This window comes from Larus michahellis, chromosome 6 (genome assembly GCF_964199755.1).
Source record: "Larus michahellis chromosome 6, bLarMic1.1, whole genome shotgun sequence".
Taxonomy (NCBI): domain Eukaryota; kingdom Metazoa; phylum Chordata; class Aves; order Charadriiformes; family Laridae; genus Larus; species Larus michahellis.
This window is the reverse complement of record NC_133901.1, coordinates 12732756-12752117: the sequence shown is the minus strand read 5'-3', so window position 1 is coordinate 12752117 and position 19362 is coordinate 12732756. Positions and strand designations below refer to the sequence as shown.

At 54.8% G+C, this 19362-nt stretch overlaps 1 protein-coding gene across 2 annotated transcripts in view; it reads right to left on the bottom strand.

Moving 5' to 3' along the window:
- EPHB1 (EPH receptor B1) overlaps positions 1–19362 on the bottom strand; it is a 76209-nt gene that overhangs the window by 17443 nt on the left and 39404 nt on the right. For both annotated transcript variants that reach the window (XM_074590378.1, XM_074590379.1), the window contains exons 4-5: positions 3841–3996; positions 417–752 (exon numbers count right to left, since the gene is read on the bottom strand). In XM_074590378.1, the coding sequence (XP_074446479.1) occupies positions 417–752; positions 3841–3996 (492 nt within the window). The remainder of the gene's footprint in view (positions 1–416; positions 753–3840; positions 3997–19362) is intronic.

The following is a 19362-nucleotide window of genomic DNA, read 5'->3' as shown; positions in this document are numbered from 1 at the left end:
CCCCCCGCTCCCCGCCACGGTGCGATGCTCAGGCTGTTTCAAGGCCAGATTCAACCCCAGCTCCCTGCTCCCACTTGGGAAAAGTGGGGAAAAGGCAATGCTTTTTCATCCCCAGGCACTCTAGAGAGGGATAAAAAGCAGGCATCGATCCTCATCCCGTCCCCTCCCGCAGCCCAGCTCCATCTTTCCCTGGGGCACAGGCACCCTCTCCAGCTCCCCCATCCCTCTCCCTCCCTCTTTTCCCGGCCTTTCTCCCCACTTCCCACTTTCCCCCAGCCCACCCAGGGCCGGGTGCAGGTTTACCGCAGCCATCCCACACTGCTCGCATCCCGGGAGCTTTTTCCTTCAGATTGGGAGCTTGCAACACGTAGTGTATGGCTTAAAAACCCCCGGCACCACACCGTCCCAGGACTCACCGGCTTGGTTGGTGGTGATGTTGACGGAAACATGCTGTGGCGGGAAGGGGCTCTTGTTGGAAACCCCGTTGACAGCCTGGATCTCGAAGGTGTAGGGGGTGTGCGCCCACAGGCTGCTGATGAAGACCCGGGTCTCCGTCAGCCCCAGCTGCCTGGGGACGAAGTCCACATTGTCATCGCAGCGGGAGCAGGCGCGTCGGTCCGAGCGGCACTTCTTGCAGACGATGTTGTAGGTGACGTCATCCCGACCCCCTGTCTCCCGCGGCGGGTGCCACTCCAGGATGATGGACGTCTCGTTGACGATGGAGATGACATTGCGGGGGCCGGACGGGACACCTGCGGGGAAGGAGAGCGCTTGAGACAGGCCCTGGCTCAAAACGTTATGCTCAGCCCTAACAGGGCTCAGCAGGAGCCCCGGGGGGGTTCCAGCATGGAGAAGGACACGCCACAGCTCCGTCTGATGCTCTACCCATCACTCCTGCCTCAGGAAGGATCCGGTCTCCACGGTTTTGCCTGATTCAGGGTCAGGCTCTCCCCATCAGCAACACCGACCAGAGAGAGGGGGTTCACAGTTGGGGATGAGGACTCCCACGGCACAAATCCACTCGGTCTCCAAAAAAAAAGACTCCCCCACACAGAGTTCACGCAGGCTTATCTGCGAAGACGGACCCATTTTAACGATTGGGAGATGCCGAGTTAGCTCCAGCACTCACGTGGAGAAGCACCTCAAAGAGATTATCACAGCGAGAGAAACGCCACTTAGCCGGCCACGCGGAGAAATGGAGGGGCAGCGTGCGGGAAGAGAGCCCGGAATGAAAAGCGGTTATTAACGGTTCGATATCTCAAGTTGGGAGCCCGGGAATTTAACGGCGGAGAGGAATGCTCTCCTCCGCACCCCGGCACCGCTCGCTGGCTTGCGAAGCAGCTGGCATGTTGGCTAAGAGATCAAAATTACATTGATCAAATCCGCCGGGAGCCACGGCAAATGCTTCGGAGGATGGGAATTGAACTCCGATTGCAAGCGCTGCCGGAACGCGGAACAAGTCGATAGGGAGAGAGATTCAGGAGGAATCCAGGCGGGAGAGCATCATCAAGGCACAAATGCGCGTCTGCCCAGGGCTGGGGAAGGATTTGGGGTTAGCCAGGACAGCTCCGCAGCCAAAACCACAAAATCTGGCTGCTGGGTTATATTAAACAAGGAAAGCGATTAATTACTTGTGGCGGCAGGGCTCGGCACTGCTCTTCCAAGGAAGAAAAAGGACTTTGCCATGATAGGGGGGAGCAATAAAAATGATGGAGGACTTAACCTGCAAGGAAAGGTTAAGAGAGCGAAACACACTGTCTTGGGGAAAACCATCCCGGGGGAGCCCCCCATGTGTGTGTGCTGGGGAACATCGTTAGTGGCTAACGATAAATTAGCCCCGTTATTGGACGGGGATGGGCCAGGCAGAGGCGGCTTCGTCAGCACAGGGGTGAGGTGGCTGGTGGGATGGAGAGGTCACCCCGTGTGGAGGACCTGCAGGTGACGCCCCGCTGCGGCCACTGCTGCCAGCCAGCCCTGGGGGGTCCGTGGGTGGCCACCCTTGCCTCGGTCCCTGCCTGCGCCGCCCTCTCCCCCTGCTCCCTCAATCACAACCCTGGCAGGCACTTTGGGAGCCACTCTGAGCCGTTGCTGCGGATACTGCAGATGAAAGCGTTTCGTTAAAGCGCCTAGGAAAATGACAGCCTATAAAAAAAAAATAATTTTAAAAAATAAAATATAAAAAAAAAATCCATTCCCTTCCATTCTTTTCCCCTTTAGCAGAGGAAACGCATGTGTCGGGCAGCGGTTGCCAGCGTGGCATCCTCGCTGGAAAGGGCTTTCGTGGACTCAAGGCACAGATGTCCCATCGTGGGGCCACCTGAAATCCCATTAGCAGGTAGTGGAGATGTCAAAGGGGCGTTACAGAACAAGGCGGGGAGGCAACACATCAGGGGCAGGAGTTGGGGGAAGGACATCAGTTCCCTGAGGAGAACCAGACCAGAAGACTCACAAAGGCTGGGGGAGAAGGATCAATAAATAGCAAGTTACCCCCAAAAAGCTGCAACCTGTCTCCCGAACCTTAACCCAATTCCCCCTCCTTGTACCTTAAGCAGACAGTATCTTTTCGAGTTTTTCTTCAAGAAAAAGGGAGAAAACCATCTTTCTTCCCAGGCCCAGAGACAAGCCACTGTTTGTCCCCAAATTCCGTGCGCCCCCCATTAATTGCAGCCCCTTCCCTGCCCTGCCAGGGCACGGCCCTCGGGAAGGGCTCCGGTCCAGGGCAGCGCCCGCAGCCTCGCGCTCTTATTTACTCCTCTGACACGGAGAAACTTTGTCGGCGAACAGCTGGCGTCTGAGATTAGAGCGTTGTAAAATTAAGCACCGCCGAGAAGAAATAAAAATCAGCAAATAGACTTTTTTATACTGTATTCCTATAGCACAGCAATACTGTAAATCAGCTACGTAATGAGACATAATAAAGATATACAGATTATCTGCAGTCGTGCTACCTGCTGACTACCTCCGTTCTGGCAGCTCAAGTGATCCAGCACAACAGGCAAATCCTTTCCTCGTTTCCAGCATGCGTTCCAGGCAATCCCCAGCACCAAGGGGCCGGAGCATCCTCCTGCTAAAGCTCCCTGACGGGCTGATTCAAGGGCCTGCAGCGTATTTGGGTTGGGGGGGAAGGGGGATTCAGGCTGAGACTCACTTTCCCAGCGGGCTGAAGAGCACAGCAGCTCCTCCTTCTCTCCTGGGCTCTCTTCTCACCAAAAGACAGGTTTGAGGCCGCTGCTGCCATCCCAGGAGGCTCGGACAGACAGCCGAGAAGCGACGCATCGCGCGCAACGCCGCACTGAATACCAATGTTTAACGCACCCTTTCCCCCTATAAAAAAAACACTCCGTCTGCAAGACCATGAACAAGACAGCAAGAGCAGATAACTTCATATTCTAATTTATCCTAGGGACTATCTCCCTGCCATCACCGCTGCTGCCAGAGTGAAGTACAAATTCTGACGGCTGTTGGACGAGGCGGGCTGTGGGGCCACCCCATCGCTCGTCGTTCAGTGCGTGCCACGGCGGCGTCAAGACATCATCTGCTCATGCCGGCGTGGCAGTGAAGGGATTCGCATTAGGGCAAGGAGCATTTCTATAGCATGTGGAGGAGGTGCTGCGCCATGGGGAGACGGACAGGTATTCCTTATGGGCACCCCGGCCCTTGGGTGACCGCCAGCTGCCCACCCAGCCGCTCTCTCGCTCCCCTCCGCCGCAGGACGGGGGGAGAAAATGGGATGAAAAAGCTCATGGGTTGAGACTTCATCCCTGCCGCTTCCCCAGCAGCAGAGGGGAGTGAGACCCCTGCGTTTCCCCCACCACCGCCAACCCCGACACCGTTACTCACTGGTGCAGGCAGCTGCCGGCGGGTCGAAATCCGCCCGGTAGTAGCCGTTGCGGCACGTGCAGAGCGGTGAGGCCTCAGCGGTGGAGCGGCTGTTGGAGGGACACAGCGTGCAGACCCCTGCGCCCTGGCTGGCCTTGAAGGTCCCCGCCGGGCAAGCTGCAAGAGAAAGCAGAGAAAAACAGTTGGGTGCCGAATCGTCCTGGGGCGGAGGCGAAAGCAGGCCCTCTTCTTGAAACGGGGCAGGAAGAGAAAGAAAAAGAAAGAAATAAAGGAAAAATAATACACAGAAAAACTCCTCCATTGTATCAGAGCTAAACGGTGTAGCACTTTCCTACGGAGCTAGGATGGCCATAAATTTCCACGCTGGCCATGAATTATTTCTGGAGCCACCAGGAAAACCCTGAAATCACACAGTGAGAGGCAAGTTTTGCATCGCGTCCCCCAAGACATCAGCCAACCCTGGTCCGAAGCAGGTACTAAGCCTAATTGCAACATGCACGTTCTCCGCAACGACGTAGTAATTAGCCAGGCAGAGCACAGGAGCTGCAGCGTCTGCTTTGCTCCCCACCACTTGTATCGAGGCGGAGGGACAGTGGGGGGCTGCGGGGCTCCATTCCCCCGCAGCACCCATGGGGACACGGACGCCCAGTGGCAGGACAGTGTTCCCCTTCTGCTGATTCAAAACAGCCCTTTCCGTCACCCCAACGACATGGCTCAGGTCTTGCATCTCTCTTTTCATGCAAAATTTAAATATTTAATTAAAAAGTTGATGCGAGGCCCATGACAATGTGTTGAGTCCATCCCATTAATCCCCACAAGCCCGGGGCTGGGGTTAATAACCTTCCCGGCCGTCGGCCTCCGAGTTCATTCAAGCAGGAAATGGTAACTAATTCATAAATGAGAAGATGCTCCCGTTACAGTTACAGCGAGGCTTTAATCAGTGACGGTGGGAGGTTTCATTAATTAACCGTCTCGCTGCTCTGCCGTTAGAGGGTAATGACGGAATGACAAAGACGGGGTCCTTCATCCCTGCCCATCCCACCGGTCCTTACCGACAAGGTGCCAATGAACGGATGCCCATCCATCCTTGACGTCTCACAAAACCCTCAGGTAACCCCTACAAAATCCAAAGGCTGCAGAAAGGAACATCCGGATTCCATATCTGTACTCAAGCGACCAGACTTCCACCCAGGCCCACCACCCGGCCCGGGGTTCCTCGCCTCACACACAGAGTGGTCCCACCTCCGCTTGGCTCCCGGCTCTGCCCCCGTGACGCTGTCACCTCCAAGGCACGGCTCTGCAGAGAAAGACCCTAAGTGTCTCATAAACACGGCGATGATTGAGATAATGGAAAGTGCCTCTTAGCCCCTGTCTGCTGCATCAGGATATGAGGCATCTCCTAGAAGCCGCGAAGAGGAAATTAATAGGAGCCAGCAGGAGTAACCACTTTGATGCAATTTCCTTGAGAGATAGTGGACCATCTAATCTTTATTGGAGCCCTTTAACCTGTCATTCAAAACTCATGAAGGCCTCTTGCTCACACGGTCTTGCCAGATATTAAAAGATGATAAAAAAGGATAAATCAAAACAATATTTTACAATTTTATTATTCAGGAGATTCTTTTTTTTTCCCCCCTGCCTGAGGCGCGCAACTGGCTGCGACGAATTGTCTCTTTCCAATGGCATTAATCGCCAAGTGCATCCCAGAGGGACCAGCCACCACCTCCCACTGCCTTTCCTCCTCCCCACCACGGGAGGACTGCCGAGTCCTCCGCGTCCTACCGCAGCCATTCCAACACCTGGCCTCTCGCAGAAGCACTTAGGGCCGTAACCCACCACCTCATGCAGCCAGACAGCTAGGCAAACGGCGCCACCATGCACTGCAGGACGCTGGGTGGGCAGATGAGGGTTTGAGGGGGAACTTCAGGATGCCAGAGCAGAAGACAGCTGGATGCAGACCCTTCCCTGAGCCACACACACAGCCCTACGCCCCAAAACAGCACGAGGAAGCACAGAGTTACACCAGACACGCAAGGCAGGAGACACAACCACGTGTGGACACCAAGACTTTGAGGTGGATCTCCATTTCTTCACCTCTCCCTTCCCACCAGCAACCTCCCCGTGATGTCCCTGCTCTCAGCAGCGTTAGCATCTGTGAGACATGCAAGAGGTGACTTGTGGGCTCTAGAGCTGGGGGACGCATTCAGAAACGTGCCTGAAACGCGCTGGGCTCTTTGGAGGAGCAGGAAGGAGAGGGCAGCAGTCCCAGGGAACCTGTATTTTGATGGAAGGGGAGGAAAGAGGGAGGGAGGAAGATGAGAGGATTGCAGCGCTACGAACACGCCTCAGTTTTAAGCGTAGAGGCATGTTGGTGGGTGGGTTGAAGGGGTTTGTTACTTTTTAATTACAATTAAGCCAAGGGATGCCTTGTCAAAATAACCTGAACAAAGTACACTTCACAAAACCCAGCGTCCTCAGGTTCCTTTTATCACTTCGCTTAGCCCTAAATTCCTGTAATCTGCAGGCACGTGGCTCTTAATTGTTATTATTACCAATTAGCATTTCTCTCCTGCAATTACACCGTGTTTGCCTTAAGTCTCCCGCAGCTCCGGGGGAGGCTGATGCCACCTTCCTCCCAAAGCCGCTGGGGGCTGCAGCTCCTGCTCTCTCCGCTGCCCACGTCACCCCCGTCTTTCTAGGGGAGCCGAAACACCAACCTCAGATGGAAGACGAAGCCAAAGACGAAGCCCAAAGCCCCTGCGATGCTGCGGTGGGGTTTGTGGAAACCCACGCAGCGCGAGATCCATAATCCATCGGATAGTAAACACATAGTCCAGGCATGCGGCTGGTAAAGAGGGCTCAAGCCCTGGAGTGAGCAATAAATCACCCCACTAACGGCAAGGGCAGCGTTTGCTGTTATTTAAGGGCTGCTGCAAGAAAGTTTCCCAGAGCTGGTAAGGTCTGGATCCGTAATGGCATATCGGACCATCGCGGGATGAGGCCCTGCCTCGGCTTTCCCTGCAGAAACGGGCTCCTTCTGCCGGTGCCCTGGCTGCGGCACAATCTGCATCTCTTCAGCCCGGGGAAGAATTAATTGATTGTTGATTACGTGGGCTGGGTAAGATTAACGATGTGCTTAACTATCCATTTCCCGGCGTTTAAGCACCAGGGGTGTCTTTGTAAATGAGGAGGCACGAAACCCAGCCGTGCCGCTCAGCGGCTTCAGCGCTCGCTGGGGCCGAATGCTCAGCATTTAAACTCCCCCGCCACGACCCAAAGCTCCCTGCAGATCAGCCGTCCTGCCTGTGGATCGGGAATGTTGGGCATCCCAGGCAGCGAGGGCCCAGGCATTTGCCAGCAGGACGCTTTTCCCAGGGCCAACAGAGGAGTTTGGGGGTAGGAGGGAGCATCACTCCAAGCTCCTTGCAGTGAGAGGTCATCGCTGGAGGTTTTGGGGGAGGAAAAAGAAACCAAAACAGGTCAAGTCTTCTCCTGCCCGAGGGGTGACGGTAGGTGTGGCAGCCGATTTGCAGCCCCAAAGGGCTGGATGGAGCCGGGGCTGGAGTCCCCCTCTTGGCCCCCCCAAAAAGCGTGGGGTGGGGATGCAGCCACGTCCCACACGGGGCAAAACACCCGTTGAAGGCAGGGCAGACCCGCATCCCCATCGCCGCCTCCCTCCTCGCTCGGCAGCTTGCACGGGGCGGAATGAATTATTGAAGCAGTAGCGGCACGCAGCAGCATCGCCAGGCTTTTTGCTCTGGGAATCTCTCCTGTCTTAACCACGGCAATGCCGTAGCTTTATATTTCGGGTGCTAGGAGGAGTCAGAGGTAAGCAGGATCCAGCCCAAGGCAACGCCACCGCCAACAGACCAGATGCTCAGCGGAGAGGGTGCAAGCACAGGGGTATCCAAGCATTTCATTTTTCAAACTAAATCCTCTCGGTTAACGCCTGGAACTTGCACTTTTTAATTACTCTCTCAGGGACGCTTTAGTCAAAAAAAAAAAAAAAAAAAAAAAGAGAGAGAAAGAAAGAAAGGAAGGAGACATCTCCTCTATATTAACTTGCTCTAAAGCTCCCCGGGGACACAGGGTGGCATTTTTCCTTATCAGGTTTTAAAATAGGAGCTTCTGCAAAGAATTAGAGTCTTCAAGCTGGCGACTCCCCACCTCCTCCCCCTGGCCTCCCCACCAGCTCCCTTCGCTCCCAGCAAACCCAGCCTGCGCCGTCTCGGCCTTCACAGAATCACAGAATGGCAGGGGTTGGAAGGGACCTCTGGAGATCATCTAGTCCAACCCCCTGGCACAGTAGGTTCACCCAGAGCAGGTTGCACAGGAACACGTCCAGGCGGGTCCTTCCCATGTCCCTGATTGTCCCCGCTAGGGCAGAGCTAACCACATTTGCCCGGTTTTCCCAAATTCACGCTTGTTTCAGGTTCCTTTTTGGGTCCTCAACGCCTTTGCAGGGCCAAAGCAGTGTCTTTAAATGTGCTCACACACGTGCCCACAGTCACACCGGCACAGCAGGTGAGGAAAAGATGGGGTAGAAGTAACGGTGCTGGAGGAGGCGATGCCCTGGAGCAAGCTGGAGGCACGGAGAGGACTGCCGCCTGCCAAGGCACTAAAAAGCCTGGATGATCCAGCCTTGCTCCAAAAAGACACGTGGCTGGCACCAACCAGCACCCCCAGGAGCCGGGCAGCGGGGAAGGTGCCCTGTTGGGTTTGAGGACGCCGCGGGCCATGAGCAAAGGAGGAACATTGCCCTTTACAACCCACTGGAAAAGGATTCAAGGCCGTTTCCCCCCTTTCCACAAAACCAATTTTTCATTAAGAAGAAAACCTGGCTCCTTAAAACCGACACTTTATGCAGGAGCATCGCAATTTTTTGATGAAACTCAAAAACAAAGAGAGGAGACGCCTGCTAGAAACCCCTTGTACGTTCTGCAGACGCCTTTGACAGAAAATGTACTTATCTTTAAGTGCACCAGAAAGAAAAGAAGAAAAAAAAAAGAGGGGGGAGGGGGAAAGCCCATCAATTTTTCAGCCTTCCAATGGATTAGCCCCAATCACAGGGATTTTAGCAGCAGGGCAGCTCTCCTGCCCATCCCGCTGCCTCCGCGTGCCGCCAGCAGGCAGGCGAGGAAGCCCTCCGAGATGCTTGCAGCTGAAAGACACCATCCAGGCAAATAAACACCCACATGAAATTGCGCGCTATAGAAAAACGACATTTAGAGGATGTTGTGATTAGAGGGGCAGGCACTCCGGCAGCCGGTGCGGCTTCCCGGGGCGGCTGCCGGCTCCATTCCCGCTCGCCCTCCCTGGCCGGCAGCGCTGGGGGGACACAAGTGGCACCGTGTCCCCTGTGGGGACACACACCCCACCCCGGGGCTGCAGAGCCGCAATGCCACCACGGGCTGTAACGCAACCGACGTTTTTGGGTTTCTGTCCCTTTGATGCGCTGCCGACAGCAGGGATGCAGGCTGCAGTTTGGGGGGAAAAAAGAGCAGAACCAGGTACGGCTGTCACCCACATGTCTCCGCTCCCCAGCGGGGGCTGCCATCTCCCCGTCTTCAAAGGGCAACAAGGGTGCTGCCTTCCCACCCCGCTTTCATCTCCCTCGTCACCCCCCCGCCACACACATCCAGGCAGGGAACGAGCACGCGGAGGTTTAATTGCATCCCTGACTTGATGCTCTCCTGTCATCCCTTCCCTCCTGTTAGGGAGGGGGGCTGGAGGGCTGTTTTTTGTGGGTTGGTTCCCCCCCCCCTCCATTTCTACTTTTTAATGATCTCATTCCCTTTTATATCAAGCCAAGCACTTCTCCCGAGCGCCTCAGCCCTGGCACAGCCACAGCGAGCTCAGCAGGCAGCCGGCGGTGCCGACGGGGGTACTGCTGCACCGTCCTCCACCAGGCATCTGCAAATTAATCCGGAGAGGGTCCTGTATTCCGAGCAATGCCGCGCTCCGGCGAGGAGGAGCGGGAGGGTACCCATCCTGCCTGCCTGAGCATACCGAGAAGGGAGACAGGGATCAGAACTGGCCCTGAAACATCCCCTCAGCCACCAAATCTCCTTTCCTACATCCAGTCCTTGGGATAGGGCGAGAAGCGCGGCCCAGAAGGGGGAAATGGGGAATTCCGAGCATCCCCAGCCCCGAAGCATCCTCAGACAGACAGACGTTTGCTCCTCCAAGCTCCCGAGAAAAGCCAGAAGCCACAGCACCTTGGGGATGGGACATCCCAGCAGAGCCTCGTCATAGGAAGGGATAAAACCTCACTTTGGTGCAAACTTCACCAATTTTGCAGCCAAATGCAGGAATTTTCACCATTTCGGACCCCCCAGAGCCACCCCCACTCCGGGGCCAAGTGCTCACCCAACCTAATTACAAACAGCGCCCGCCTCGTCGCGTTTTTGCCGTATTTCTGTATAGGCAGAAGCTCATGAGATAAACATGAGCTTCCCAGCATCTGGGTTCGCATCCTGTGGGCGACGGCCTGCGTCTCTCCCCGACACGCAGAGGAAAGCGGCCCCGGCTCCTCGTTACGCAGCCGGTTAATTAAACCAGCCCTTCACCTCTGGAGGAATAGGTTTAGATACGCCTTGGGACACATGTAAATTAAAGTCAGCGGCGTCAGCAGCTTCTGAGCCTGGCCCTCCATGGTTTATTCATGGAGGGAAAGTAAAATTCAATGCATTTTTTCTCTTCTTAGGGTTTGGTTTTGGGGTTTTTTTCGCTCTTTTTCTCACGGGTGAAAAATGAACGGAAGGGGGAAGGCATGGGGCAGGATTTCCAAAGGTGTTTGCAGGGTAGGCAGCTGCACGAGGCCAATCACAGGCAACAGGGTGCCTGTACAGGTACATCCACATTTGCCTCTCCCGAAAACCCAGTCCCTCATCAGCCGAGGATCTGCTCCCCCGGGGTGGACCGAGGCGCTCGCAGAATGAGCCCCGCAAGCAAAACGCAGCTGATGCTCACCCAGAAGCAGCGTTTCTCCTCCAGAAAGGTGGGCTTGGGAAAATTAAAGGTTTCTGGACGCACCAGAGCTTCAGCACCAACCGTTTAGCTGGTATCATGACCCTAAAAAACAAGTTGAAGCCCAGCGCAGGGCACGGGAGAAGGCGGTTTTGGCTCCCATGTGCCACACGCTCATCGCCTATGGCACCCGTCCTCCCAACGAGTCCACACTTGCCCATTTAACCACTGCTCTGGGCTTTGCTGTCTCTGTTTTTCATGGTTGGGGGGATTTTGAAGGTCTGAAGCCGAAACCTGTCCCAGATCTGTTTGTTGGCTGAGGAAAGGGAGCACACGCCCTGGGCAGACGGCACCGCAGGGCTGCCAGCTCGCCGCAGAGCAGGGAAAGGCGCTTTGCCCTCCAAAACAGCCAACGCAAAAAAAAACCCGAAACCAACAAAACACAAACTCACGTCTCAAGGTCACTTTTGCAAACCACTTTTCTCCTCTTTCCATTTTGCTCCGCTTTAGTTTCCTCTTTATACCCACACAATGCTGCCCGGTCTCACCCTGCGGCTCCTCCATCACCGGTGGCTCGCCTTCCTTTCCAGAAACCAGCCGGAGAAATAGCGATGCCCAGCCTTCTTCTCCAGCACTTCTCCATGTGGAATTAGGGGTGAAACACAGCGCAGCCCACGGAGACCCTCCAGTCCCCAGCCCTTTCCATTTCTCTCCGGTCTTTCAGCTCTTCCCCCTCGGGAGCGAAAGCGCAGCTATGGAGAAGGGGAGGGAGGCGTTGCAGGGAAGGACAAGGCCGGCGCTGCCTCTCTGAGCACCCCCGTTCCGTGATCAAACGCTAAATAATTTGATGAAGCGCAAGACAATTTATCCAACGTAGGCAGGGAGGCTTACAGTGGCGGCAGTGGCGACCGGTGCCGGATGCCTCTCATCATCCTAACGCTGCCCGAGTTTATTAATCTGAGTCAACAAATGAAGGGGGATGAAGTTCTCGGCAATGATTTGAGGCTATTTAACCTCCTTACACTCTTTAAAAACGTATTTAGTGGCTGCAGCTGGCCACAAGCTCTTCCCTCTGCCGGGGCTGAGCCTGTCGCTGGCTGCCCCGAACCCTCGCCAGCAGCGGGGCTGGGAGCCACCTGAACAGTAGCCGCAAATTAAATGCCGTGGCACGACTCTCCCTGGGGACGCGATGTAAGGAAAGGGGAGATTGATTCACCGGTAAATAGACAGCGGTGTCCAGCTCCCTACTCCTTGGGCTTCCCTGCCCTGATACACGAGCATTTACATCTCTGCTGCACGTTACAACCAGAGCTAAGGGCTGGGGAGTAAAACGAGAAATGCATCCCGCACCAGCAAGAAAAGCGATTTAAGGGGAAGCCAGGTGAGCGGGACGGGCGCATCTCCGGGAGCAGAGCGGCCGGGGAAGTACTGGGGCTCCAGCGGCAGGGCAGGAATGCCGACATCTGCCATGGGGTTTTTGGAGGCTGCTCCCGCCCAACCTCCAGCACCCCCAGCCCCGCTGCTTCACCCGTTTTTAACAAACAGGGTATTTTTATTGCAGCTGGATGCCCTGCCTTAACCACAGGCACAGCTGTACTCTGGATTTCGGGGAACCCTCGCAACCCGGAGCACGCCTGGTTGGAACGAGGGCGATACAACTGCGGCTGGCTGGCGCCACGAAGGCAAGCAATGCCCAGGCGCCACCCTCGGTGACGCCGATGTGCAGGGGTGCCACCGGGTCTGCTGAAGCAGGCTGAGGTGCCCATGCAGAGCACGAACTACAGCGGGGACCATCAGGACCTGTGGCAGGTGGGCACGTACATCCCCAGCACTGCAGCGTCCCCAGCAAAGATCCTCCCTGTGGGTTTGGAGCAAATGACTTGGGGGGACCAAGATTCAGGTTGGGACTCACGTCCCAAAAACACAAGCCCCAGAAGATGCTCTACTCCCAGCCCAGGTATCGGGCTCGATACAGGAGCCATGGAGCGAGATTATTTGCAGTTTGGAGTGAACCGCAGCAATGTGAGACACCAGGAGTCCATGGACACGGACTGGAAGCCGTATGGAAGAGCCGATACTTTCATGTACCACTTAACCCAGCACACCGCGTTCACCCCTCAATGCCTACGTGAGCCATCAAGCCACCTAATGAGCAGTAAAGGGAGCAGCCACCAAAACTCATGGTGGATGTCAAATACCCCCCTGGGGATTTCGGGAACCGTCAATGTTGGTCTGTAACTCCAGCTCCTTTTCCAAGTGGGAAACTGGGGCAGCATCGCCCCCGGGCTCCCCGAAGCACAAAGCCCTCCTGGCTGGGAAGTAAACATCTCCTATTCCTAATAGGAAATAATTAAGCACCTTTTCCTCCTTTGCCAGCTCATGCCACGCAGTATCCCCTCAATCTAGAGAGCATCAAGTGCTTATTAATTACGTCTGAAGTGGTTCCTCATTAGTGCTGATGCCGCGAAGGATGAGTCACCCCGGGATGGGCCTGGAGGAGAGCTTCAGCCGCAGGGCCAGGCTCATGATGCCAGCACGGGCCAGGACACATGGAGACACGGCTTCCCTGTGTCCCTGCCACGGCACTGGAGGACGTCGTGCCTTGGGTTGCACTGGGGTGGTGGGATCATAAAATGGTTTAGGTTGGAAGGGACCTTAAAGACCATCTAGTTCCAACCCACTAGACCAGGTTGTTCAAAACCCCGTCCCATGGGATGCCGCATCATGGAGCGGGACCACCCCATCCCCGCAGAGATAAGACTTGGGGGCTGCGGTTTGGTTGACAGCTTGAGGACCGTGCCCAGGGATGGATTCGGCAAGCGGAGGACGGATTCTGCAACGGGAGGACGGACTCGGCAAGGGGAGGACGTCCCAACCAAGGCGCAACCGCTCTCCCACATCCCACCTCCACCCCAAGAGCCCCATGCATGGAATTAATTAGAAAAGTAATTACGAGAGCTCCCCTATGAATATTTATAACAGAACAAGCCATAATTACTATTCCTTGGAGGAAAGGCGCCTTCTTACCCAGCCGCAGAGAGGAGAGGGGAAACGCGGCACCGACCAGGGGACCAGAGCCACCAGCTGGGTCCTGCCTTCACGGGGACTTGCGCACACACATCCCTGGGAAACCGCCTCCGTCGCCCCACACAGGCCTGAGCAAAGCGCTCCCTTCCCACCCCAGGGGTGGCATTTTCAGCAGTAAGCCATATTTCCCGCAGTTGGGTGCAATTCACTATTATTTCTATATACAAGCATCACTTAGATATTTCTCTCTCTTTTAACAGCACCTCCTTTTCCCACCACAAGCAGTTAAACGGTGGCCACTGCCATTGACTTGCCCTGCTCCTGCCGAGCAGCTCTTATCGTCCCATAGCTCCTGGAGTCAGAAAACACCTAAAAAAGCCATTTCTGAAAGTTTCAGCCGTCTCCCTTCCACTGATTTACTTTTCCCCGTCCACACTCTCCCTCTCTGCTCTATTCTTAAAATTTTCCCAGTCCAAACTGCTCACTTCTGAGCACCTTTTCCCAGTAAGCTGCTGGCTGGCTCCCCACCTCACTGCCTTCATCCCAACTTTCTAAACCCCTCAACGTGACAGCACGGGGGGCCACGGAAATTTTAACTTTCCTTCCCAATTTCCCTCCCTTTTAAGTTGAGCTTAAAAACTCTTCCCAACCCCACTCCAGCTGGCAGGAGAGCTGGTCCTGGGAGCATCCCAACCCACCGGCAGCAGAGCCCAGCTGCCACCGGGCACCACAATGGCGGACAGCGTTCCCTACAAAAGAAATATCCTGAAAGAAAATGTTTCCTCCTGGCACTTGGGCTCCACTACCAGATAGAAATAGGAAGCAAGGAAAGATGAAAAAGCGAAAATAACAGGCTCCTTGGGCAGTGCATTGCTGCGGTGCCAGGGGCAGAGGAGAGAGGACCCCAAGGAAGACAAAAGAGTTGGATCACCTTCCGTGTCCCTCACCCTTTGAGGTTCTCCTGCAGCATCGCACCCACCGATGGAAAAGTTGGCCAGGGCCAAATTTCCACCCTCTCCTTCCTGCATGAGGATGGCTCACAAAAGATGCTTAGCCCCAAAAACGTTGTGGATAGCTCATCACTGGAAGTCAAGTTGCTCAGGGCTTTGAGCAACCTGACCTAGCGGAAGATGTCCCTGCCCACGACAGGGGGGTTGGACAGGATGATCTCCGAAGGTCCCTTCCAACCCAAACCATTCCATGACTCTATGATTCCCAGACCAGCTCATCCCCATGCTGCAGCGGGGAGGCAGGAAACCTGCTCAAAATCTCCCAGCCAGGGAAAGGACCTTCTGCAAACACGCATGAACACCTTGGCACTGTCCACATTGGTGCCATCACTGGGGACAGGAGAGGTGCCCAAGGCTGCCACATGGGCTCACTAACCCCACCTCTGAGCACAGCCAGCTTCTCCCTGCCGAAATCCCTACCCACGTCCCACACCAATGGTAGCAACAAGCCGGGAAAAAGAAATAGTCTCCTCCATCCTCAACATCTGCTACGCATAAGTCAAAGCCATCCGAGATTGTGGGGATTTACTGTACGTAGGCAGCTCTGGAAGCTTTTCTTAGCTATGAAACATAATTTGCACCTTGGGCTCTCTAAGAATCAGTTGTCTTAAATAATAATATGTGATTAAGAGCTCGCGAGCAGATGAGACGTGGAGACAGGAGGTCTGCGATATCTCCGGGTCTCACCCTGATGCCCTCATCCCGGCAGCAAAGTGCCAGCCCCGCTCACCTGGCATTCTTAAAGAGATGTCTGTGGCAGAACTGGGAGATTTAGGTTTAGCCAGAAGATGACAGTTCCTGGCAGCACTCAGACAGCAGGAGAAGCATTTTTGCCGTGCCTAGAACCGTTTCAAGCTTTCAAACAGATTCCCTATTTCGCAACAGAGCAAAACGCACAAGTTATCAAAAAAATCTCTGCTCCCGAGGAGGGCGACCAGCTCCCTTCATGCCACAGTGGGGCCACACACACCCGCATGCATCAACCCAGCCCAAAGCTTTGTCCAGGGCAGGTTTATCGAGCAATTGGTTTTACATGCCACGCTGACATCATGCCTGGATGCAGATAGGTAATAAATAAAATCAAAATAAGTTGATATCAAGTCTCACCTCGCAGGCAATTGACCCTGTGGGCTGCAGACCCAGCAGAGGAAAGCCGGTCAAGCTAGGGTGGAAATTCAATTCCCAGTTCTCCTCATATATCAGTTCACCAGGACACTTTTGCTTTTAGGGACAAGTTTTAGACAGCAAAGCCAAGGAAGCAGAGTCGAGGTCAGAGCCCTCTGCCCCCAGCACAGCGCTTACAACCCTCGCCCAAAAAAAAGCACGGAGATGGCGAAGTGTCGCCCACACCAACCAGAGCATCGTCCCGGAGAGGGATGAGACAAGAGGAGACGAGGGCAGCGTTAGCCCAGGCATCGCTCCCTGCTCAGGGAGATGCCGCTGCCGGGAGCCCTGTGATGCCCATGAAGGATGTGGCCACACGGAGATCACTGAGGTGACCAGCTTCTACCTCCAGCCCACCGCTCCCTCCTTCCGAAAAACTATTTTCACATAATAAATATCATACAAGCAGGTGAGTCCTGGGCTTAACATGAAAACCAAGCGATGTGGTTCCACCCTGTGCCGTTAATTACCTTTTTTCAGTTGCTGTTGGCTGGGTGAGGCTCCCCTGGGGGCCCAGGTGAGGGAACATCAATTCCCTCCTTGTGTGGGTTGGCACATTTCTAATTTGAGGTGCCCACAACTGAATATTTACTCCGGTCTGATGCTGCGATAGACAAGGCATGGATCATTTCTTGGCTAGGAGTCTGCTGCACCGGCTGAAGACGGATGGGTTTTCCCGTGGCTCCGAAGCCCTCCTCCGAAGCCCTGCTTAAGTGCGTGAGCAATGCTTTGATTTAATCACCGCGCTCCTGCTCTCCACACATCCTCTGAGATACAAGACACCGGGTGTGACAAACGACCACTCTTAAAACACTCGGAGCGAACACCCACGGCACCGCTCCATTTGTCACTGTCCGGGTGCAGAACGACCCGGGTACCGGATGCAGGGCTTTGCAGGGGGTGAAAAATTAAAACCTCATTAACACGCGCTGATTAGTTTTTCTTTTTTCCTCACCCTGGTGGGCTCCATCCTTCCTCTGCACGGACCCATGGTGCTCCAGGCCCAGGATGGCAGGTCCGACCCATGCAAAAGGAGAAGGACTTGTGGGTGTTGGTGGATGAGAAGCTCAACAGGAGCTGGCAACATGCGCTGGCAGCCCAGAAACCCCCCGCAGCCTGGGCTGCATCCCCAGCAGCATGGGCAGCAGGGCGAGGGGGGGATTCTGCCCCTCTGCTCCGCTCGGGGGAGACCCCCCTGCAGTGCTGCCTCCAGCTCTGGGGCACCAACAGCAGAAGGACATGGAGCTGTTGGAGCGGGGCCAGAGGAGGCCCGGGAGATGCTGGGAGGGCTGGAGCCCCTCTGCTGGGAAGACAGGCTGAGAGAGGTGGGGGGGTTCAGCCTGGAGAAGAGAAGGCTCCACGGAGACCTTCCAGCCCCTTCCAGTCCCTAAAGGGGCTCCAGGAGAGCTGGGGAGGGACTCTGGATCAGGGAGGGGAAGCCATGGGACAAGGGGGAACGGTTTTACACTGAAAGAGAGGAGATTTAGGTGAGATCTGACGAAGCAATTCTTGGCTGTGAGGGTGGTGGGACGCTGGCCCAGGTTGCCCAGAGAAGCTGTGGCTGCCCCATCCCTGGAGGGGTTCAAGGCCAGGTTGGACGGGGTTTGGAGCAAGCTGGGCTGGTGGGAGGTGTCCCTGCCCAGGGGATCTCTAAGATGATCTTTAAGGTCCCTTCTAACCCAAAACATTCTATGTTTCTATAAAACTCCACTGATGGCCGCCGGAAAGCAAGGTGAGGGGCAGCAGCATGACTCGCTCCACCTAACCCATGGCTTATTCACGGCTTGCATTTCCGCGATGAGTCCTTCACTTATTAAAACGCCAGTGGTGAGGGCCTGTTTCCCAGAGCAGAGGTTGCAGGAGACCTGCGAAGCCTGACTGCAATCCCAGGACATGGCTCCCAAACAATGCCCGGCACAGGGGAGTGCCAATGAGTTATTGGGAGGAAAAAAAAAGTCTCTTTTATTATTATTACTAGCCGGCTGGGGTAAAAAAAAACTCATTTTTTTAAAATTATTATTAGTAGTAGTATCCAGTTGGGGTAAAAGAAAAAAAAAATATTTTTTTTTAACTATTATTATTAGCTAGCTGAGAGAGATGCTGGCTCCCAAAGAGTTTGCCGTGGGCTGTGCAATGCGGTGCAGCCCTGAACACGGGCAAGATCCTCATCCCTTACAAGCAAACAGCAGCAAAACAGTACCGGCCAAAGCCATTCCCAAAGGAGCTCTCTCGTGACTTTAAAAAAAAAAAAAAAAAAAAAAAAGGAAAAAGTTATAGAAAGGCTTTAAAACTCCCCGGGCTGAGTCACTGGGTTTGCCAGGTGCTGGCCATTTGCAAACAAGGGTGGGAACAATGCAGGCGCCGGACGCGCGCCGGATTCTGCGCTTCCTCATGGCTCTCCCATTGTCCAGGAGAACAATCCCCACTCCGGTGGGAGAGCAAAGGGCCTTCCATGCGATGGCTGGGAGCCGGGTCTCCTGAGCTGCTGTGAACGGATGGAGTCAGGAAAGTCCAGGTGGGTTTTGCAGCCCTGGCATGGTGGGGATGCTCACGGACCCGTGCCCACGGCAGCCCCTGCAAGTGCATACCCAGCTTCACACCCCCATATCCCAAAAAATGAGGGTCTCCCCAAGCACTTCAGCTACCCCATAACAATTCCTAGCTGGACCATTAACAAGCCAAGGGTCTGGAAGGAGGTTTATGGCCCCATTTGTAAACAGGCTCATGAAAAGACCCTTGTGGGGAATGATGGGGGGCGGGGGGAAAGGAGATAAAAAAATCAAGGTGGGATTTCTCTTCCTGTTTTAAGATTGGAATCAATGTAACACTCAAAAGTTCTCATTATGGGGAGGTGAACGACACGGTACAATTTGAGGGAAAAAAAAATTATACGCAGAAAAATTAAAAAAAAAATTAAAAAAAAATTTAAAAAAATTTAAAAAAAATTAAAAAAAATTAAAATATAAAAGAAAACCAAAATAAAGCCATACATCACAGCCCAGAGGCCGTTCCCCAATCCTTCCGAGGCCACATGCTGCAAAGGGCTGGCCAGGGCAGCCAAGCCCTGCGATGGGTCAGCCCCTGCTCACCCCTTCCCCAGGGCATTTTCCAGGCTTTCTCCTTCTTTTCCCCATTGGAGCAGGCGGGATGGCAGGGATGACCCCCCACCCCGTACCTCGCAGACCCACCTCGGGATGCGGGGCACAGAGCGGTGGCTGCGGTGCCGGAGCATCTCCAACACATGGTCCTTCCCCATCCCTGCACTGGGGGAGAGAGAAGGGCCAGAATCCACCAGAGAAACATTTTGGCTAATAATGTCTAATTAAGATTTCCATTAAAACCCATCACACTC